We start from the raw sequence: 23,393 nt of genomic DNA, 5'->3' as shown, positions 1-23,393 counted from the left end.
TTTTCCTGGATTGTGTCTAATGCAACATGGCTCCACATGTTATGAAATGGCCTGAACTTGTACGAAACCAGATTTTTGTGGCTTCACAAAGGTGGGAGAACAATACAAGGACGTCTGTAGGCTACTGACCAGCCAAAACACAGCTGAAGCAGTAGTTAGGAGGTAGAGGAAGAATCAGTGGCCATCCCCACCTGATGCCACCACGGCTCACTATTTATAAGTGAGCCGTATATTTATAAACTATGTATTTTTTAGGCACAAAAATTATCTGATGTCTTAGTGACTGAGGAGACCGTGCAAACAACATTGCATGAAGTCAAACTCAATGCACAAATACCAGCACAAAATTGCAAGATTAAACTTGAACATGAAAAGCAGCCTGGTGAATGTTGGCAGCACATTCTTTGGTCAGATGAAACCAAAATAAATGTGTTTGGATCACAGGGGGTCCACAGCACGTTTGGTGTTGACCTGGCCAGGACTGCCACTGTGCTGACTGTGAACCATGGAGGGGGGAGTGTGTTGATATTGTGCTGCTTGAGTGCACAAGGTGCCGAGGACATGATATTTATAGCTGAACACGATGAATGAAAGTGTTATACCCAAATACTGAATGAAAAGATGACTCCCAGTCTCAAGATGCTGGGAAGAAGAGGGATTTTCCAGCATCACAACAAAATTTGCCAAACATGCTGCAAAAATCATACGAGTTTGTGGAGAATAAAAGAGAGTAAATGCCGTGACCTAGCCAAGCATGTCCCCAGACTCAAATCTACTATAACATCGCTTGAAGCAAAAGGTAGAGAACAAAAAACCAAACTGGGAAGAACCATCTGTGAAGAGGGGCAATATCTTATCCTCCATGCCCGAGATGATTGGATCTGTACTAAATAAAATAAGAGTAAAATCTTACTAATTAATGGTGTACTGACTTTGATTGTAGTTGGTTTTTAAATATGGACCTTTTCATAACAGGTTAATTAGCGAAGCATTTCTTTTTTTCAGACTTAATTGGTTTCATCCCTCTTGAGCTTTGGCTAAAATTTAAAAAAAAGATGTATTAAATGGAAAGGATTTATAATTATTTTAAAGTTGTGATACTGACCAGAGGTCACTTAGTTATTCTGTTTACTGTACCATTGATTATAGTCTCGTTAAAATCACCTCTACAAGGAGCCATTTTAAATATATGTATGATAACTTCTCAGCCCTTAGGATGATTGTAACATCATCATGCATCATGCTCATTTTGGGCATCAGGAACATGTGTTCTATCTTTGTCCGATTCATTTTAAAAAACGGTTATTGAAGATGCTGTAAAGCTCAACTATCTGAAATGTGATATTAGCCAATAGATGCTCTTTTGGTAACCAGGGCTCTCCCTCTGTGTGTCTCCTCGTAGGACAAACGGTTCCTCAGTGTAACCAGACTCGGGACCTAAAAGGATTCTTAACTGTGAGTTAACAGATGAGCTGTGACTATTAACCGGAAATATCAACTTTGGATTTACCCTTCTGTTTAAGGAGGAGGCGGTAAACCTCTGCTCTTTCTCTGAACAGAAAATCTACCACATCCCACTCCTCAATCCTTCCTGCTACACATTACATTATCACAGTGTGATATCACTATGTGATCAATAATTTCTGTAATGGCTGATTAATCCCACCTTTCTCTCTATCCAGATTTGTACACAGGTCCACATCTGCCTCCCCATGCAGAACTCCATGAAATGAATAAAGCACCACAGCCTATAACAGGACCCCCCTCCAACCCCCACCCTGCCCCCTCCCCTGGCCTGTCACAGGTAATGATCACTGCTGTTTCACCGTATCTATTTGCTCTAGAAGGGCGTGTTGCTCTGTCCCGCTTTGTTTCTCACTTGGTGGTGGAAAAAAAGGGGGTTGTGCTAACAGCATTCTTTAGCATATAATCGGAGGACGGTCGTAGCAGCCGCAAAACAATTTTCATCCATGTCTCAGAAAGTGCCATAGCACAGTCCTTGTACTCCACAGTCATTGTCAGGAGTAACGCGGCCAGCTGCCAGTGCAGCTCGTGGTGTCCTCATTATTTCCACAGGAACATATGGTTGAATCCTCAAGTGAGATTAAAATAAATTCAGAAAGTTTCCGCACCTCGTGTTTATGGTACAGTGTGTTTTCCAAAGAACTCAATTCTCAATCCCGTTGTCTGTTCACCATTAACTTAAAAATTTAAAGATTCTTGCATCATGAAAAACAAAACAAAAAAACTCAATGATAACCTGAGCACAAAATTTGGCCTCAGTATCTGTGCACTTGACTTTTCATCCCACTCGCTCTCTGACCCTTCTGCATCCCACTCTTCAGCCGTTGATATTACTTCCTGTCTCTGCAGCCCTCATTCCCCCCCGGGCAGCCCCCTACTGTTGTGTTTGCCACCCCGCCGCCTCCACAAATGAACCCAACACCACAACCCCGACAGGTAGGGCCGCCCACTGCTCACACATCAGAGAGAGTATTTCTCGAGTTATCAAAACAATCGGACAAACTGCACCTTTGTGCTGTAATTCTGTTTTTCCTGTGGTGCATTTTAGATACGTTTTGTTTTCTGTAATTCCTGACTAATGCTGGAACAGTCAATCAATTAGTAATCGACTACGTTGATTAATTGGCAACTATTTTCATTATCGATTAATCAATTCAAGTAGTTTTTATGAGAAAAAAAGTCACAATTTTCTCATTTCAGCTTCTTAAATGTGAATATTTTCTGGTTTCTTTGCTCCTCTATCACAGTAAACTAAATACCTTTGGTTTGGACAAAACAAAACATCATCTTGAGGTTTGGGAAAAACGATCAACATTTTTCAACATTTTATGGATCGAGAGATTAATCGATAATGAAAATAGTGCTACTCACTGTGAATTTCTTAGAACATCTGCATGTCTGTTTGCCAACTTCTCGCCAGTTCTGCACCACTTTAGCCGTCAGTGTCATCCTGTCCTTTTTAGTCCGCCTCACAGAGTGTAACATCTTAATGTGTTACACGCTCACATTGGCCTTATCTATACAATTCAAACTCTTTCCTCTCCTTTACTCCTTTGAGCTGGAGGAAATTGGCTCTAACTGAGCTCAAACAATAAAATAATTTGTTTTGAAATGTTTTATTCAGTCAAATTTATAATTTCATGTGATATCTGTTGTATTGTACAGATTAAATGTGTTATTTTTTTTACTGTAAATAGACGCTGTGAATTTTCCTGCTGTATTCTCACATGGGCTCACACAGACATTTTCAGGAAATTTTTACTAAGGGGTTGCAGTAAAAACTCTGGAAAATGTCTGGAGCAACATTTGCGGACATTTGCGTTCTCACACACAGCCCCTTCGGAAAATTTCTGAAAAATGTCTTGACTTCTGTGCATCTGAAAGCAGCTTATAATGGTCTGAAAATGAGTTTGACTTTGACCTTTAACTTCAGTTCTAAAGAAGCAGAACTGGAAGGAGCCTGTGAGTGGAGTGTGAAGCATTGAACTTGTGATTTTTCTTTTCTTTTTTCTTTTTACCTCTGCTCTGTCTGCCTCTCCTCCTCTAGTTTGCCCCAGGGCCACGACCTTTACACCAACAGGTACTAACAGCACAAGTGACTAACATGAGAAGGGGTTGGGTGGGCTGGTGGACTGACAGATTCCATGACATGCTTTGACTAAAGGACTTGACAAAATCAAATATCTCAATCCTTTTTTTATTGTTATACCTTGGTCTTAATGATATAAATTATATTTTACATGTCGCCTTTGTGGCTGCACGGTGGTGTAGTGGTTAGCACCTTCGCCTCACAGCAAGAAGGTTCTGGGTTCGAATCCCGGTTCAACCAGGGCCTTTCTGTGTGGAGTTTGCATGTTCTCCCCGTGTATGCGTGGGTTCTCTCCGGGTTCTCCGGCTTCTTCCCACACACCAAAGACATGCAGAATGGGGTCAGGTTCATTGGAGACTCTAAATTGACCGTAGGTGTGAATGTGAGAGTGAATGATTGTCCGTGTCTGTATGTGGCCCTGCGATAGGCTGGCGACCTGTCCAGGGTGTACCCCGCCTCTCGCCCAATGTTAGCTGGGATTGGCTCCAGCGACCCCCCGCGACCCTTAAATGGATAAAGCGGTAGACGATGAATGAATGATGAATGAATGTCGCCTTTGTTGCTTTTAGCAACATTAAATAATGGGATACTTGATAATGTTTGCTTCCCAAACACACAAGAATGCGAGAGCAGCTCAATTAAAAAAAGGGGGAAATTGTCTCCAAGAATATTAAATTAAATTGATAGCAAACAGAATTAGTTTTCCATTTTCATTTAATATTTCACGTACACGGATAAATCAGTATTTGCGTATATGCACAGAAATGAAACCTTTTTTGTGTGTGTGAACATAATGTAGCAAAATATGCTTGTGGTGATAGAAATCACAAAACACACTCGACCCATTCTGCATAATACCGCAGTAATGACCTCATCACTTTCCCTTTTCAATGTACAGAGGGGTCCACAAGTCTGAGACCAATTCCCCATTATAGTCTCAGATTATTTTGGACCCCTCTGTTACTTTTATCATATCCCCCGTCCTGACAACTGCCATGCCACTCATGCTTAACACATCTGCAGCCAGCTGTAACGCGGCAGGTTGAAAGGTAAACATCAGAGCGTCTCCCTCAGACGATGGTGCGGTTGCTGGATTGAGTTTGCTTAATGTTAAGTTCACACCACTTTGTTACCTAGTTTTTCGAGATGCCATCTTGGAAAGTAAATAAACAACATCCCCATCCTTTGCTGCTGCGACAACCGTCGTGTCAATGATGCTTATCGCCCTCGTTTGCTTAATTGGCGAGCAAGCTAACCACATGTGTCTCGTCATTAAATTGTTGTTAGAAAGTTATTAGTTTGATTAAAAAAACAAAGACAACTGCTTTTTATTTTGCAGCAAGAGAACATTGAGGTGATTAATGCCCATATGTAGTCGTTAAGTGTTGTTCAAGAGGAACGATACTAGTTTATTGGGATTCACTGTTCTGCCTATTCTCTGCATGCTGCTTGTTAATTCACTGCTTGGCTTAGAATGGATGGTTCCTGGGCTTTCTCTAACTGTTTGTGGTGCTCTCTTTCTCTCACTCCCTTCTCCTCCCACCCTCTTGTTGCCTCCATTTGATGTGTGTCTGTGTGTGATCTGTGTTATTGTGCTGCTGAAGGGAAGCTTCCGGTCGCTACAGGTAACTCGTCCTCTTTCTTCCGGTTTTTCCCCTCTATTTTCATCCACTCATCGTCTTGAGGAGTGCATATGTGTGTTACTAATGTTTGGCAGTGTTGTGCTTTGTTGGCTCGGTGTCAGTTCTCTGGGTATGGCGGTTAGCCCCCAGGTCAGCAGCAGAATGTCAATGAGGATGCTGTGAATGAAGCAGCATTCGCTGCTTTATCTCCTCTGGCAGGCAGGCCCAATATGTTCCCAGTTGGAGTGTAGCCATGGACCAACTATGAGCCTTGCTGTTAGGTTGGACAAGCTACCTCCACTTATTCCAAGAGATAGAATCAGTTGAGGCTATGGGGATATGTTAATGGCAGAGGTTTTCAGAAAGGTAACTAATAATTCCATCATTTCTGTCTCTTCGCCCTTAATTCCATCTCATTCGTCCTCCCACATTCATGTTCCTTTCACCCCTTCCAACTCTCGTCTTTCCCACTGTCCCCCACATTTGTTTAATGTCCTCTCAATCTTAATGTCCCTCTACACGTTTCCCCTACCGCTCTTTTCTTTTCTCCTTCCACTCTACTGCCCGCTGTCCAGCCCTACTACGCCAACAGGGCCAGCCTACCCCCCGGTAGTGGGCCTCGTGGTGTCCCTCCCAGCAATGCCCCTCGTCCTGTGACACCCACCCATGTCTACCAGCCAGGCCCTGGCTCCCAAATGATGATGATCCCCGGGCAACAGCTGTCCTTCTCCAGCTCACCACAGGGACCTGCCTACTTCATACCGGGACAGGTAGGGGGCGGCACAAACTGGGGTGTTGTTAGCTAGTGGCACTGCCAGATTTTCCTTATACACATACCAGATGGTATAAAAGTGATTGAGCTGACATGACACATCTTGGATAACACCGATCATTTCCAATTTTATGAAGAGAGAAAAATTATTATATTCTTCCTTATGCCTGTGGGAATATTGAGTTTTCCTCTTCCCTTGTTGGAATAAATCCTCTATACAAATAAAAGAAAGGGCAATATATCTTGTTGCGTGCAAGTGTCTGTTTCACATTTATTTTTATAAAGCTTTTTATCACTGTCAATGATTTAACTGGTCTGTCCTCCCTCCCCTTGTTTCTGTCTTGCTGTCTTCTCTTCCTTGTTCCCTTCTGTTTGTTTCCTTAGTACCGGTCGGCAACCTACGTGGCCACACCCCAGCAATACCCAGTCCCAGCAGGCACCCCAGGCTTCTACCCAGGCACCAGCCCAGCTGAATATGGTACTTATGGTAAGAGGCTCTACCTGGGGCCTCACTTGAGCCACTCACATATCAATAGACACTTCACGGGGCTTTTACACTGACACAGGCGAGAAGACCCCTGGTGTTGACACTTATCCAAACAAAGCCCACATACGGCCACTCCAGTAGTATCACTACAACGTCCGCTTCTGTCTCGCCATACTGGCTTCCCCTTCTACACAGATACTGATCCGACTCTGTTACTAACAGCAAGCACTGCTGTAAGAAATTTCCAAATGTGATCGGTTGGAGAGCCCCCCAAAAAATATGATACTGATATGTACCAATATCTGTAACATCAGATACATAGCATAGCATTGGTGCTTCTGGCATGTCTTGTTGCTGTGGACACTATATTGTATAAAACAAGAGAAAATAAACCAACAGGTTTAGAGACAGGAATGCACCCAAACATGAAAACATGGCGATTTGAAAAAGATGAAGTTGCTGAATGTTTTGGGTTTTTTTGGACAAGGTCTGTTACCTTCCTCAGAGCCGAAGGGCAGCGTCAACTTTCACCCGACAACCTTCAGTTGTCAGCTGTGCAGTGACACTCAGCACTCTCACGGGGAGATGATTAGCAGAGATGACTCTTTATCAGTTAATATGGACCATATGACTATAATGAAGTGCAGCTGTAGGATTTACTGTTGTCTTGGTGATGAGTGTAGCTTAATTCTGGAAAATTTTACAAGCTGCTGACTGTCACAGTCAAAGCGTTAATATCAGCATAAATGTATTTAGCCTTTCAGGTTTGTGTCTATAATGGTTATCGTTAGTATTTAATACTTATTCGTTTATTTTAGCTTTTTACTCTGTGTTTATATACAACCTCTATATTATATTGCCATAAACATGCCTTTATGTTCACATCTACGAAATACAGTGGCGCTGCAGACAAGTCTGCTTTAGATCCCATGGGTTGTCACGCCCTCTAGAGGTGGCTGAGTGTCACTACACCACAAGAACTGACGATGCCCTGGGGCAAACTTGCTGACCCCCCACCAGCAGGCATCTGAACTATGTGTGGTCTTTGTTAAAACTGTACCTCATCAGCAATAGAACATTCAGGCCTGAATACAGCACTGTAAAAACACAATTATTCCTATTGGGCTACCTGTGCTGTTTGCAGCTCACTATGCAGTATGTGCACCGTGTGACGATTTGTTGATTTGAAAACTAAATTATTGCCATATTGAACTGTATTGTTTACTGTCAAATTCCTCATTTAACAATACATAGAGGTGTAACAAGCATATATTACATTTTGTCTAACTGTTAAGAAAAGATAAACAGAGTAGAAAGCTGCTAAAATGTAACATCAGTTTATAAAGCTTTTCAAATAAGCAGTGGTTTGAAGTGGTTTGTGTTGTGTGTCGCCAGATTTGACCCAGTCTGCATTTAGAAGCAGTTTAATCAGATCTTTTAGTCTGAGCTCAATAGAATTTCTTGTGGTTATACATGAAACTTGACCTGATTAGCTGCTGCATCCATTTCATCTGTTGCATGAAATTTCTTGTTTTTTCATATTGCCGCTTTCGTTTCAGAACTCAGTGAATAGAAATGTCAGAAGGTCAAAACCTTTTCCTCATTCTAATTTATTTTCATCGAACTTGTTACTCCTTTTTTCTGAATATCATTTTCATGTTAATGTATATTAATGAGCCTCATTTTAAAATGTGAGCATGTGTGTGAAGACAAGTTTTAAAAGACGCAATGCATTTGAAAGATTTCATATAACAGACCCTGAAGACTCTTCTGTAGCAGTCAACCATATTCAATTATTGATCTGTAGAGCCACATGTTCTCAAGGTAGCTGTTCAGTACAGAGTTTGAAAAGCATTCCTACTTGTCCAAACAATTAGAAGTAAATAACTGCTATAGTGGAACCACTATGTTGCAAAAACTTTGTCAGTTTATGATCTCAGCAATGTTCTGCGGAAAACTCCACATGAACTGTAAATGAGCAATGTTAAATTAAGTGAAAAATGGGTTCTTGGAATCTGCCCATTTTCCGGATCTGAACAAAACATGTAATTTGTTCTTTCTTGGCCCATGTCCCATCCTTCCTCTAAGTTTCCATTTAGTCCGGAATCTGTTCGTTAATTTTTGCATAATCTTGCTGACATACATTCAAACTGACAGTGGTGAAAACATGACCTCTTTGTTACAGGTAAAAAAGCTTTCGGCAAACACTGAACTTTCTGGTGCTCTCTTCCTATAACAGTATCCGTCATGGTTTTTTAGTTTGGGTCTGCAGGGTTAAGTGTTCATTTAGTGTATTTTTTTATTTGTTGTCTATACAAGTTATTCTCTTCACAATATTAGAGGTATTGCTTAGTTTGTCGCATGTGTTTGTGTTGGAGGGCGTTTGTCACATTGGCAATTCTGCGAGTCATGTGTCATCGTGACATCAAGTTGGCACATGACCCTAAATAACTGGTCATGTGACACTGAAACATGGCTCTCGAACGCTGGTCTCTGATTGGCTTGACCAAACTTTGCTTTGTACAGAGACACAGGATATGTTACAATGGCAGGAAGCTGGTACAGATACACTGTGTATCTGAACATGTTGAAGCTTTTTTTTCCAGTATAATCAGGTTTTGGTACGGTGATATATCATCAGCATGTCATTCTTTGATCACCCAGCTCTCATAGTGGTGCAGTCTCTATGTCTACTGAGTCCTTTAATAGAGGTCAGGTTAAAAAAAACACAAACAAACATTGCTGATAGAATATGTGACTATTTTAAAACTCCCTCCCCCAAAATGTAGTGATTTGCTGAACTCATCCCGCATGAATGCACACGACCCAACCCTTCAGTAGTAAACAATCCAGTACACCAGCATGTATCACATCAGTTGTCCGGGATGGAAAGATAGGGGAGGCCCTCAGCCAAACCAGAGCCACTCTGATCTGCACAACTGAACAGTTGAGCTTGCCTGCCAATACAATCTGGGGTGGAGGAGGGAGGGAGGGAGGGTGGGAGGAAGGTGAAAAAAAGTGAAAGGCTGGGAGGAATTGGGAAGGTCAGAGGGAGGAGCAAAATGGAGACACGCTGGAAGAGGGAGGGCTGAGCATTAAAAGAAGTCATTCTGAGAGGGCACCTGTAGAGAGGACAGAAAAAAGTCAGAGAGGGGGGTTTGAAGAGAAATCCCCTCTCCCTTTTTCCTAGTTAAACGCAGTTTTGCCTTCAGCAGGCATTCAGCATGGGGAATCGTGGGTCTCAAGAGCAGCAGGACTCTGAGGGTAGGTGTCTTCTAGATAGTGTCTCTTTGCAGCTCCCTCCTCTCCCCCTGCTCTCACAATCTCTTGAGTCATATCTCAAGCCTCTTATTTACGGTATCGGGACACTGTCCAAGAAAAGTCTCATTCTGCCTTCTGACTTTCTGCTTTCCAGCATGTTCCCCCTTCAGCCCCTCTCTGTCCTTCTCTCTCCGTCCTTCTTCCCTCCCTTTCCCTCTTGCACGCTCTCTTCCCCCAGCCGGTGTGGGTTTTTGACTATATTTAGGCTGTGCGCCTCCTGGTCAACAATGCAGACTCAGTAATGTGAGTTAGACTGAAATCCATGCAGAGGGGGGAGAGAGGCAGAGCAGGAGCTAGCTGCTGCCAGGCTGAAAGAGAGGCCTTTTTCAGAGGATTTCACTATCCCAGTGCTTTGAAAGTGGGCTACAACTGGTTCTGAACTTTAGCTGAGGCCGGTTACAAGGCCAGGTAATGTCACTGAATGGTTGGACGTCCTGTTGACATTTAGTTCAAGTTCAAGTTCTTGAAAAAAAAGAAATAAAAAAAGATAAATATCCTATAGAAATGAGAGAGACGAGTGCACAGCTGGGCATTGGCAAAGATTGCCGTGTCATGGCCTGAAGGCCTACCTGTGCTGCTTTCCAGGTGCCATGTCTGTTGTCTGTTTTAGAGGATCGTCTGCACACACAAAGGGAAATTTTGAGCTTGCACAAGAGCATGCAAGGTCAGTAGGAAAAACAAAATTTGCAAACAAAGATCTTATATTGAGGCAGTGATGTCTGCTTAGGTGGATCTCCACTTGGTGCTACTGTAGATTTATCAGGACTGCGGACAAGTTGACAGTTGCATGTATCTTGAGATGAATTGCTTCACTGCAGCGATATTTAGAGCAGCTATGAGAAAAGGGCCTGGTGGAAATGAAGTGATTGCCGTAAGAAAATGTTTTAATTACAGTCTTCTGATGATTGATTTCAGTGATCTGTTAAACTGCTTGTAAACATTGAAGAAGTGTCGACCTGACATGATTATTCAGTTAATCACTATTTTTATCATTAATAAATCATTTCATTAATATTTTGTGCAGAATTGCCAAGGACTTTGTGTTTCCAGGAGTTGATTTCCTTTTTTCATAAATGATAATAATCTAATAAACAATATTTTGGGGTTTTGGACCCTTGGTTGGATTTAAAGAACAGTTTGAATTAGTCACATTAAGCTCTTAGAAATAATAATAAGCATTTTCCACAATTTCTTCCACATTTTATTGACAAAAATTTTAAAAAGGAGGATATGACCGTTATTTCCACTGGCTGTTTTTATAGAAGTCTATGAGAAAATGACTCTACCTCTCACTTGATTTATATCGTCAGTAAGCATTTTCCTGATGAGTTTATGGTTCAATCTCTAGTTTCAAGTCTCCTTCAATACAACGCCAATACTCCATTGTCTGGTTTCCCCCCAAAAAACAAGATGGCGCTGGTTAAAATGCACATCATTGATCGCTCTTCTTGATGAAGTGTTTAGAATGTCCTTCACTCATGAATCATAACTTCATTCATTGAGATTAGCCTGGCTAGAAAAGTTAAATGCTTCTGTGTTAGGGAGTTTTTTAAGTGTTACACGCTTTCTCCTTTCAGTTGTCTGTACAGTGGTCACAGGAATATTCCCAGGAATCTAAAGCCCTTTTAATTTAGGAATGAATTGTCTTTACACAGATTGTAAAGTGTTCTTTACTCAAGCATTAGATGAGATACCTTAACTGTAAATATGAGCCCAACACATCCTCAACTGTTGCTGAAAAGACTTAAGTTCTTAAAAAAGTGCAGTACCTCATATTAATGACATTATATTTTGTAGTGGACATAAAACTGCAGCTGCTCCACTGCAAATCCTCAAGAAATCAAACCTTCACGTAGATGTAGCTCTAACTGCCTCAGATTAGCCCAACACGACTTTCACAACGTAACGTTGATGTCTGCTGTTTAAACACAGCTTATGTGTCGTCTGATGTGTTTGTGCCAAGTCGGTACAGGATTAAGTCAGAATGTGTTGGTTGACATTGTTCTCTCTCTGTCTGATCCGCAGCAGGGGCCTACTACCCCGCCCAACCTCAGTTCACCCCCTCGGTGCAGGCGGCACCCGTGATTATGAACCCTGCCCCTCAACAGCAGCAACCACCACCTCCGCCTCCCCAGCATATCCCCACCAAACGGGAACGCAAACAGGTACAGTCGCTATTCCATAACACAAAGCGTGTTACAAATGCTGTGGAGGGTTTCCATGTTTTCCACTTCTGCTAATAAAATGTTATCATGTCATTAGGCTTTTTATATCGTGAAACAGGGTAGAAGTGAGTGAGCAACACAGACTTGAACAAACAGTTTGCCTAAAATGGAAAATTTTACCAGCTCCATTTGGACAGCATCTGTTTATCAGACAAGGTCAGGTACTTATATAATTATTCCATGTGAATACATATGTTTTTGTTTCCACCCATGTGAAAATCCTATCCACAAGCAGCTACTGTGAGATAAACCCAAGGTTTCATGATAATTTTTGACCTATCTGCATAGACATCTGCATCTACTTCAGAGACATTTCATAATGGGAAACGGTTTCATCACAGGTGTATTATGTTATTATCGGTTTGCTACAACAAACATGATCATGTAACCATAAAAGACATAAAAATATCAGTCACACTTGTCTTGAAGTGAATTTAAGACAAGAACTCAATCTCGTCAGTCAAAACAGAGTTAAACTTTGTATCTCTAGTAGACATTTTGCCTGCTGAATTATTTAGAGTTAGAATATTAATGTCTAATAGTTAAAAGCTATGCCACACTAATGCACCTTTAAAAACTTCAAACTAAACCCTTTAAAAGAAAAAATTATAGATAACATGTCTCCAAGTTACCAGATTTCAGGACACATTTTCGTTAGTTCTCTGAATGCTTTAACTTTCCACTCTCGGCGAAAATGGGGTGTGTGAAAAACAAATGTATCAGATTTAACTTTTCAGTATAAAGGTCTTAAAGAACTCCCTTGCCATAATATAAATATTTATGTTAATATCAGCTCTTTCCACCATAGTAACCCAGAGACTGATGGTATTGAGATAATGCAGCCTGGCTGAGACCTCTACCACATCAACATGATTAATACTTTCCTGAAAATGTGTTGTATAAAATATGACACCAATCTTCTTCTTTGGTGGACTATCCATGCAAACCAACCAACCAAAACATTTTCCAAATGTTTTTGTTTCTAAAATAAAAATTGTTCTGGTCAAATAATTGCCATTAATGCAAGATTCCTAAAGTATGATCCAAAAAGAAAAGACATGAAAATGATTCCCCAAAATTTCAAGATTTTTATCAAAAAGTCTAGAAAACACTTTCTGATTGTTATTCAAAGTGAGAGGCATCACTGGGTTTGAGTCAATCTTGAGTTTGTACACAGAGTTGAGTTGAGTCCTGATTGAAATAGATGGCGGTGAACTCGACCTGAGCTTGGCTTTCGGTAAGACTTAGCTGCTGTACGACATATTCCCCAGTTCTACAGTATGTCTAGTGTTTCCTCTGCTCTCAGATGGCTCTCGCCTGGTATGTGGTAGCTCTCTGTGAACTGAAGCCCCAGTTTGTGCCTCTCGTGTAATGATCGTCTTTACATTCTGCACTGATGGTTGCATTTGAGTCACAAATATGAGCTGTTTTTTGACCTGTTTTGGACACGATGCTGCTTATTTCGTTTAACCAGATGCTGCTTATTTTGTCGAACCAAAGATGCAGCCTAAGTGACACGTCTCCTGGGTCACTTTCTATAGCACATTTTTGTTTTCTAATCATTTTTCTATTTTCATTCATAAAATTCATACATATTTGTGAGTCTTTGTAAAATCATGGAAAGCGCAAACCTGGTAAACATATATGTTAATCTGCCAAGGAGGTTATGTTTTCACCCTTGTTGGTTGGTGGGTTGGGTGGAATGTTTGATTGTCAAAAGGATTGCGCAAAAACTACTGTACATATTTCCTTGAAACATGGTGGAAGGTTGTGACATGGACAGAAAATGAACCCATTGCATTTTGGCATGGATCTGTAAAAATGATTTTTTTTATGCCTTTCTTTATGTTTTGAGATAGGGCTTTTTTGTTGGGTTTTTTTCAGGGCATTTCCCTGGGAATAATTCATGGATCTTGATGGAAAAAATCGGCCACATTTAGGGGACTGACTGCAAGTTTTGGTTCGGAAGCAAATAAAAAAAGCGGATGTAGAGGATTTAAATGTGGTGTCATCGGGGGACTGTTGGACCTTGGTGGAGGTATGTGCTCTACTGAGTGACATTCTAGTCTGTGTATGGATTTGCAGGGGTTTTCCTTTATGGCGCTGCTCATCAACTCGTGTCAGTGTGTCTTGAAACTGGTTTTGTCCAGTTTGGAAAATTTGCGTGGGTTTGTGGTTAATTATTTGGCCTGACTGACTGAAAGTTTGTTTTACTTTACGGAGGCTGCAACTTAAAACATTGTTTGTCTTCATCTGATTGAACTTCCCAAATGATCCGGAAAAAATCTGATGACATTATCTATAGTCCTCTGTAATTATATGTAATATAATTCCTCATATATAAATACATTGAACGGGGTTTCAGTGTTCAGGGCTGGACCTCTGTTCTTTCTCCTCAAGTTCTGCACGATGTCTGGGTGCCTCCCGTCGGGGGTATATGGCTGCTTATCAGCGAGCGTGCGGTCGCCTGACGGCGGACTTTGTCCGTGTTCTCATGGGTCCCAGCCGTGTTACCACACCGGCTTCAAGGTCCTATGCACACTCACTGTCACTTCTCTCTCACACACACATCCACACAAGATGTGAAACTCTCATAGTGATCTCAAGATGATGGACAGAGAGTCAGTGAAAGAACTCTAGCACAAATTTGCCTGAGTGAGTGGTATTCCCGCTTCAGCCCGAACACTTTGCATTATTTGCTTTCTGGTTGTGATGTGCCTGGAGAGAGCCGGTAGAGATTGAGTATCTTGTGAAAGACACATCTACAGTGTCCACTGACAGGACTGTGTGTGCTGAAGTATGTGTCTGTTCTGCTGCTCAAAGGTACACAACATTTATACAGTTGCATAAAAGTCAGATACAGAAAGAGAGAAGGGTCTTTATGGTTTTAAAATGAGTTTCAAGTGTTTCCACCCATATGGCAGTCGTGTTTTTAACGCCAACCATCTGCCCATTTCCCCCCCTCTTCATACCTGGTGACATGAAGGAGCTGTAGCTTTGCAAATTGCCTTTTTTTACTCTCTCGCCCGCCTCTGGCTGTGTGTCAAAGAGAAAATGCAGAGGGGAGGGGGGTGAAGGACATGTCAGCACATAGTTCAGCTACACAGTTCAGCTACACGTGGCCACCGGTCTCCTCCCTTTTCTGAGCCGGAAGGGCTGAACAACCAGTCTTCCTCTGCTGCTGTGGCAGCTCTACCTCCCCCTTCCTCCCACTTCTCGTCCTCTCAGAAGGGGTGAGCCTGAAAAAAAAGTTGAGGAGAAACTTGAGTGTACAGGATGACAGAGCATAGGCAGAGTATGAGGGAAAGGGGGAGTTTCTTGTGCTAGCTGCAGCTCATTTGATAATACTTTTTTTTTTTTTCTCCCTTGAAACCCTCCCGTTTCCCCCCACCCTGCCCCCCCTGCACTCTCTGGCCCCTTCAACTGTCTGTTAGCCTCTGTGGGCGGGGGGTGCGCATTCCAGTACCATAGCTTTACAAGGCCAGTCGTTTTACCCTTCTTTTTTTTTCCTCCCCTCCCTGTGCTGTTCAGCGTGTGATAGACGGAGGGAGGGAGTGAGTCAGTAAAGTTGCTAGCTAGCCTGCTGACAGTCAGGCCCAGCGCTGTCCTGCTCTGTTGGTGTGTAGCTCACCCTGGATGTGTGCGAGTTGAGCTGTGGTAAACCTAAGATGGCTACATCTACCTGCCAGCCTGCCTTGTGAGGTCTCAAGTCCAACCCCGAGGCCGACTGGAGCAGCCACTCCAACCCCAGGATGAGATGGAGGCCTGCTGGGGTTTGTAATGCTCCGGGAGAGGAGTTGCCGTCAGTCTGAACCAGGTTAAGGTCAGTAGCAACAGGCAAATATTGCTGGTCTTTCCAGTCAAAAGTTGGCCAGAGATTGAAATTGTTGACCCACTTCACCATACATTTGAATCCTTGTGACTGTGTGCGTCACTTTATTCAGTAGCTTTCTGGCGCATGCGGCTTCCATGACAGCTCTGATTTCCAAAAGTAAGTATGTAGAGTGGGAGTTAGAGAAAAAGTGCTGCCTAGATAACACGTGTTTGCAGTATAAGGGCACTCCTTATGTGCGAGTGATCAGATTTTCACTCGGCCTTTTTCCCCCCTCCTGTCTGTCTGCCTGCCTGTGTGTGTGTGAACACAGGATAGCTGTCGGCTGTCAGGCCTGATTGTGCTTTGCTTTTTGTGAGAGTCGGACATTTTTATTTTCGCATCGGTATAAATCAGCCGAGGAATTCGTCTGACAGTTTGGCCTGAAGTTGGTTAACTCGAAGTCAGTCAGCTTTGCTGGTGACTTAGAGGCTGAGGCACATTCGGTTGTGCAGCAGAGGAATTTGCACGTCGGTTAGTGTTTGGATTTGACGAACATCAGTATTCAGAGTGTGAGGATTTTTGCTCTCATTGACTTAGAGGCAACTACAGAGTCATGGAGGGAGGGTTGACAATTATAGCCGTTCCATCACGGGAAGGCTACTCATATTTTTCAAGTAACTCCTCACCTTGGCAATGTTTCACCCTTTAACTTTTTCTTTCTTCTTTCATTTGAAGGAGAAGAGCTGCCGGTTGTCATTATATAAGTGATCTTGCTACCTTGCAGATTTATTACCTCCCCACTTTACTGTCTGTATCTCGTCTTACGTAGCTGTGCTCTCTCGCTGACAGCTGATCTCCTCCCTCTCTTCCGTAGATCAGAATAAGAGACCCTAACCAAGGAGGTCGAGACATTACAGAGGAGATTATGTCAGGGGGCCGAAGTGGCTCTACCCCAACCCCACCACAGGTGAGCTACAATGTCATGATGTCAACCAAACACAGTGAACACAGCAAATGCACAAAAACTCTACTGTTTCAGCATCCGTTATATTTTTGAAGAGCCATTTAATTCTCTCAAATTTGGAAAAAGGATAAGTTAAGTGACAAAACTAACAAAAGATGAGTGATGTCTTTATTCCAAATCAGCATCAAGTCTGTTTCTTATAAATATCAGACCCGTCCATGAGGGCACGAAACAAGATTTCATTAATGGGGAATGCTAAAGATTGCCAGCTCTCACACACGTGTTATACTACAAAGCATTTTTCTTCCTAGTCCAGTGGAAAAAGTGGTGTTGTCATGTGAGCATGTCCCCCAACAGACAACCATATCTGGATCAGAAAACACAGCAGGGGCACAGGCCAATGGTGAGAGCGTCACAGCTGCCGCCACACCAGCGCTGATCAGACCAGGTGAGTTTCACATGCATGGACAGAAACTTGAACACAACCACACATAGATATAAATACAAGCTTCAATCTCCTACTCATCATTTTGATGTTTTTCGTTTTTTACGAATAACACTGCTCATGGAGCTGTTTTATTGTTGCGTTTGTTTTATCTGTGTGTGGTAACCAAGGCACTAAGCATTAAGACTTCTACTTTGTCAGGGATCTTATTTTTGTAGGGGGGGGGGTTATTTTGTGCCACATAAGATAGATACTGAATAAAACTGTGGTATCCTCAGAACCTGTTATCTTACTGCTTGTAAACGGCACTTAAATGTTCCCAGCTGATAGTTTGTTCTCTTGATAGATCTACAGTTAAGATCAGGTTATACGGAGGAATTGAGGTTTAAGCTATAGGAGAGTGAGGGGTTTAACATACAGCTGTGTTTGACCTCATGAATGAACATACCATTTTGTTGATTAATAGGGGGAATAAATTTAATGAATAATACAAGTCGACATTTTGTGAGATTTATTTTTGTTAACTGTTTGGATAGAAGGGCCACATGCACCAGGTGATGTCACACTGCAGCCTCTGGATAATAGGGACTCATGAGTTGAACCTGGACAGTATAAAGTAAATGTGTGCTGATGGAAGCGGTTACATGTTTGGCTGACGGTACATTTATTTGAGGATGTTTTCATCTGTAGGAGCAAACACACCAGGTCACCGAGCGATGCCCACGAAGGCAGCTTGTTTTTGTATCTCGTGTTTCGGTGAAAATCTAGAGATGAAGATTTGTCAGACATTGTGACATCTCAAAAGAATATGTGTAGTTTTGTGGAGCAATTCATTTCACCCACAGGCGATAGGCTGAGGAATGTAGAAGGAGCTGGAAAGGAACTGGTTTTTATGACATGTTGTCCAGACTCATTGGAGGTTCAGTGTTTAGACCTGTTATGAACACTATCAAAACCTGATAATGTCCGTGTGAGATGAAATCATGCCTACTGGAAATTCTGTGTTTGGTTTCGGAGAAGGGTGACGTCTGGGTAACCAGCGCTGTTCAGTGGTGCTGCAGGACAGAGGATAGAAACATCATCAGCACACCTCAAATTGTTTAAAACTACAGTACTCTTTAGAGTTTATTATCAAATAATTCTATTGTTGTCATGGTCCAAATAAGTGTATATTATATAACATTAATGAACATATGACCGAGTTGTATATATTATTTTTTCAGTTGTCCCAATAACATTTGTTTGTCTGACCTTTGAACCTTCAGATGACAGAGGTAAACCTACGCCTCCTCCTCTGTCAAAGACCTGCGCATCTGAACTTTCTATGGGCGAGCCGATCACCACAGAGGCTGCATCCTCTGACACGAACACTGAGTCCGCTGCACCCCCTCTACTTTTAGAAGCAGGAGACTGCCCTCTTAATACTATTTCCACACTTGCACCCAGTGCTCCTGTTGCAGACGTGATGGACGCTCCCCCAACTCCAAGGGATCCCACTCCTACACCTCAATCAGCACCTGAAGTGCCAGCCTACCCGGCACCCCTCCCCGCCTCTACTGCACAAGACAAAACCAACAAGAAAGCTGCAGAGGAGAAGGAAGAGGAGGTGGAGATGGAGAAAGAGGTGGAGACTGACACAGAAGAGGTAGCTGCCTCCCTCGACGCTCCTCTTCCTCCTCTTTCCACAACTAACGGTGTTGTAGTGGCTGAGCCGGAACAGCCATCGGTCGCGTTGCCACCCAGTCACCTGGAAGCTCCTCTGGAGTCTCCCATTGCACAGCCCGAGGAGCTCCGCCTTCCCAACGGCCTGCCGCTGCCAGCCCCTCAAGACCCTGAGGCCCCTGTCATCAGTGTAGCAGAGCGTGACGACAGTCCCATCGCCGAGCCTGACGTCAGCCAGCAATCTGCCATACAGACTTCTACAGCCATCACAGAGGCAGCGCCTACTCCTGCTGTCCAAGCCACACCTGGACCTGTTGACCAGTCTGCACCTGGACCTGTTGACCAGTCTGCACCTGGACCTGTTGACCAGTCTGCACCTGAACCTGTTGACCAGTCTGCACCTGGACCTGTTGACCAGTCTGCACCTGGACCTGTTGACCAGCTTGCAGCTGAACCTGTTGACCAGGCTGCACCTGGACCTGTTGACCAGGCTGCACCTGGACCTGTTGACCAGGCTGCACCTGGACCTGTTGACCGGGCTGCACCTGAACCTGTTGACCAGGCTGCACCTGAACCTGTTGACCAGCCTGCAGCTGAACCAGTTGACCAGCCTGAACCTGAACCTGTTGTCCAGGAGATACCTGAACCCGCTGTCCAGGAGATCCTCCCTGAGCCTGTCATCCAGGCAGCGCCCGCCCAGGCTGAGGTCGAAGACGAGGTTCCTTCAGGTGCCCTGGATGTCGAGGAAGATACCCCAGTGCCCCAGTCCGCTGCCAAGGAAGAGATGCCATCTCCTGCAGAGATGGTTTCCATAGCCGACAGCACACCAGAAACAGTGCCCACTCCTCACCCTCCCACAGCAGAGGAGAGGGAGGACACCCCTCCTCCCCAGACAGTTACCCCCGCCCTTGTAGAAACTGCTATGCAAGGTCAGACACCTGCCCATGTTTGTGTATTTGATTTCTGTTGTCACAAACCCATAGTCAAATATAATGGTCTCCATTATCTACATAAAATATTGTACTGATATGTGGCGGATGGTGCTTGTCTTCCTTCCTCTAGCTGCCGTGTCTGTGCCAAAGAAAAAGAGGAAGATGAAGGATCTGAACAAAAAGGAGGCAGTGGGAGACCTCCTGGATGCCTTCACAGAGGTGTGTGCGTGCACGAAATTCATGTATTCATTCATTTCCATGCTTTTACTGCCTGTTTTAATGATTGTTCAGTTCCATAACTCATTGTATAATCCAAATCAACCCCCAAACATCACAGTGGCAGAATTTTAACGTATTTTGCATATACATTTTAACCCTTGCAGTCTGACCTTACTAATACCCCTTCCTTCTCTGACCCAGGAGCAGGTAGTGACCCCGCCGGAGCCTGAGCCAGCCCCAGCACCAGAGCCGCAGCCCCCTGTGGTCTCCCCTCTTGCCCCAGAGGAGGCGGACCTGACCTGGGAGGACAAGGAGGACAAGGAGGGCAAGCTGGATGCTGAGAATATTAAGCCAGATTCGAATGCCACGGACAAGAAGTACCAGTACAAAGGAGGTGTGTCTCTGCACCTTGATGCCTTTCATTGCTCCTACGCTGGCAATTCAATTTGAACGTTGGTCTCATCACACTCAAATCCACGAGTTTGCTATAGCGTCAGTTGACTATGTTCATGCTTGCTTCAATGAAAATATGGGTGTGGCATTTGACCTGATTGTGCTTCCGTTGATATGAGAGTTCAGTGGAAAACGATACTCATCTGACGGCATTGTATAATATGTGAACAATAAGCCACAAGAAGCTTTGATTGTTAAACCACTCAGGTGACACTGCCCCTTTTCAGCTTTTTATCTTTTATATACCCACAGAAAATGGAACATCTGTATTCACGGTCAAAGTGTAAGAGAATAAAAACACCTGAATGCATCCGTGTTACACAAACTACAGACCACATTTACATTAACCTGTACTTGTTCTGTCCTGTTCATTGATTTATTCCTTCATTCATTTGCTTGTGTATCTGCCACCCTGTGGAAATTATGACGTATGACATTTTGTACAGTTTCACTCACAGAGGATCATAATACACTCTCCTCCACTCTACAGTGCTGCTTGGCTGGAGAATATGGTCTATGACACAATGTCCCAAGAGATCCAAAAGTTTAAATAAAAGAGCATTGTGGTTATTTTCTGTTCTTACATTCCTATTATAGAACAATGGAAGCCGTTTAACCCAGAAGACAAGAAGCACTATGACAGGGAGTTCCTCCTGGGCTTCCAGTTCAACTCGGCCAGCATGAACAAGCCTGAGGGTCTACCAGCCATCAGTGATGTCGTCCTAGACAAGGTGCCTTGCTTCAGGTTTTTGACAACGATACAAATGTTGTGATTAAGAAGCTTGTGACTAACATGAAAAAGATGTGGTGGCAGCATTACATCTTGGATAATATTTTGGTTCAGTTTTGTTCACCTTGTGTCACATGTTTTTTTGATGTATATATATATATATATATTGATTTTCCTTGTTCAGGCTAATAAGGCTCCTCTGCGTCAACTTGACCCCAGCCGTCTACAAGGAATGAACTGTGGTCCTGACTTCACACCCTCCTTTGCCAATCTTGGCCGGCCTGGCATGGGAGGAGGAAATAGAGGACCAGTAAGTTAACATTATCTTAATGTGATCCAAGAGCTCTGCACTTGAAGATCATGACCATGAATGACAGAGACATCTTTGTCTCTCCCTCCCCTTTCTCAGCCTCCAGGTATGGGAATGGGAATGGGTATGGGTATGGGTATGGGAGTCGGAGGTCCTCGTCGCTCTCAGCAGATCCAGAGGAAAGAGCCGAGGAGAATCAACATCACCATGTCACTGCACGATGACGTGCAACTGAACAAGGCAGAGAAGGCTTGGAAACCTTCAGTGAAGAAAGTGGCTCCCAACCGCCCAGTAGAGGAGTCCGTGGAGAGTGACGGAGAGCAGAGCAAGACCCAGGAGCTGTTTAAACGGGTCCGCAGCATCCTCAACAAACTGACCCCGCAAAAGTTTCAACAGCTAATGAAACAGGTGACTGAACTGACCATTGACACCGAGGAGAGGTTGAAAGGAGTCATAGATCTCACCTTCGAAAAAGCCATCTCCGAGCCAGACTTTTCAGTGGCCTACGCCAACATGTGCCGCTGCCTTTTGGGGGTAAGTTGTGCCACACACCAGATGCAAGTATATGTCGAATAAGCTTCAATGCTTACTTTAGGATTTTTGTTGTGTAGGCATTTATTTCTTCAGATAAAAGCTATGTTACTATGATACAGTGAGCTAAATTATAAACTATTACTTACATACATTGTAATTCTTTTTCTGTAAATCCCGTAGCTGTCGATAAGAAACAAACATTGAAAAAATAAAAAAACTTTTGCTCCAAATAATTACTGTCATATCGCTGGGAGGCTGAGGATCAACCCTTCACCACAGGCTAATAAAAGCTGGGTTTTTGATCAAGAAAAAATGGTTTGATTACACGACTGCGTACTACACACACACTGCCAGCCTCATGGGTCACTTTGAAGAAAGTGACAACAACAGGCTGCTGAAGGAACACAACAGTCACAAGATGGCTGCTGTTATTTAAACTTAGATACAGACATTTTAAATGGGAGAAAAAATTTGTGTGATGGGCTATGCATAACCAATGCACCCCGTCCTCTCCTGGTCTTTGTTCATTTCCATTTTCTCGGCTTTTTGCAGCTCAAAGTCCAAACCCCAGATAAGCCGGGAATGAATTTCCGCAAGCTGCTTCTAAATCGATGCCAAAAGGAGTTCGAAAAGGACAAAGATGACGATGAAATCTTTGAGAAGCAACAGAAGGAGATTGATGCTGCTGCAGCGGTATGATAATGCCTTATCAAATATGTGTTGGGTCAAATGTGGTTTAATTTCTGCACAAAGAAAGTTATGTTGATAGTTGAACTTGAGTGTGTGCTGGGGAGTATTCAGAGGCAACCACATATCGCAAGGAAGCCATTATGCTAAGATTCTATAGCATCTTTCAAACTGTGACGTTTAGTGGTTAGTGTTAAGTTTCCGTTTCTTTGGTTCACAATATATGTCACTTCTTTCCCTGGCAGGAGGAGGAGAAGACGCGACTCCTTGAGGAGCTAGGAGTTGCTAAAGACCAGGCCAGGAGGCGCTCACTGGGTAACATCAAGTTCATCGGCGAGCTGTTCAAGCTCAAAATGCTCACGGAGGTCATCATGCACGACTGCATTGTAAAGCTGCTCAAAAACCATGATGAGGAGTCGCTGGAGTGCCTGTGTAGACTGTTGTCCACCATCGGCAAGGACCTAGACTTTGAGAAAGCCAAGGTACCACATCGAGTGGAGTGTGATAAAGAGGAACTAGCATTCATACGCATACTCAACAACATTTACATTCATTGTAATAAATGTGTAGTTAGATAAAGTTTTCATTTTCGTTTCGTCTTCA

The 23,393-nt window shown here is 43.3% G+C and overlaps 1 protein-coding gene across 7 annotated transcripts in view; it reads left to right on the top strand.

Moving 5' to 3' along the window:
* The window catches only part of LOC118298913 (eukaryotic translation initiation factor 4 gamma 1-like), a 36,006-nt gene that overhangs the window by 5,585 nt on the left and 7,028 nt on the right, over positions 1-23,393 (top strand). For 2 of the 7 annotated variants that reach the window (XM_035622114.2, XM_047335413.1), the window contains exons 2-19: positions 1,403-1,455; positions 1,683-1,804; positions 2,374-2,460; positions 3,572-3,604; positions 5,218-5,238; positions 5,811-6,005; positions 6,392-6,494; positions 11,841-11,980; positions 16,729-16,821; positions 17,176-17,266; positions 18,529-19,854; positions 19,988-20,076; positions 20,278-20,470; positions 21,127-21,260; positions 21,444-21,569; positions 21,669-22,103; positions 22,656-22,796; positions 23,036-23,272. In XM_035622114.2, coding sequence (XP_035478007.2) covers positions 1,730-1,804; positions 2,374-2,460; positions 3,572-3,604; positions 5,218-5,238; positions 5,811-6,005; positions 6,392-6,494; positions 11,841-11,980; positions 16,729-16,821; positions 17,176-17,266; positions 18,529-19,854; positions 19,988-20,076; positions 20,278-20,470; positions 21,127-21,260; positions 21,444-21,569; positions 21,669-22,103; positions 22,656-22,796; positions 23,036-23,272 — 3,519 coding nt within the window. In that variant the 5' untranslated portion in view covers positions 1,403-1,455; positions 1,683-1,729. Of the gene's footprint in view, positions 1-1,402; positions 1,456-1,682; positions 1,805-2,373; positions 2,461-3,571; positions 3,605-5,217; positions 5,239-5,810; positions 6,006-6,391; positions 6,495-9,607; positions 9,759-11,840; positions 11,981-15,448; positions 15,864-16,728; positions 16,822-17,175; positions 17,267-18,528; positions 19,855-19,987; positions 20,077-20,277; positions 20,471-21,126; positions 21,261-21,443; positions 21,570-21,668; positions 22,104-22,655; positions 22,797-23,035; positions 23,273-23,393 lie in introns of those variants that run through there. The other 5 variants (XM_047335410.1, XM_047335411.1, XM_047335412.1 and 2 more) reach the window with 5 other exon arrangements.

This window comes from Scophthalmus maximus, chromosome 11 (assembly GCF_022379125.1).
Source record: "Scophthalmus maximus strain ysfricsl-2021 chromosome 11, ASM2237912v1, whole genome shotgun sequence".
NCBI classification, from domain to species: Eukaryota; Metazoa; Chordata; class Actinopteri; order Pleuronectiformes; family Scophthalmidae; genus Scophthalmus; species Scophthalmus maximus.
This window is presented reverse-complemented; position numbering and strand designations above follow the sequence as displayed.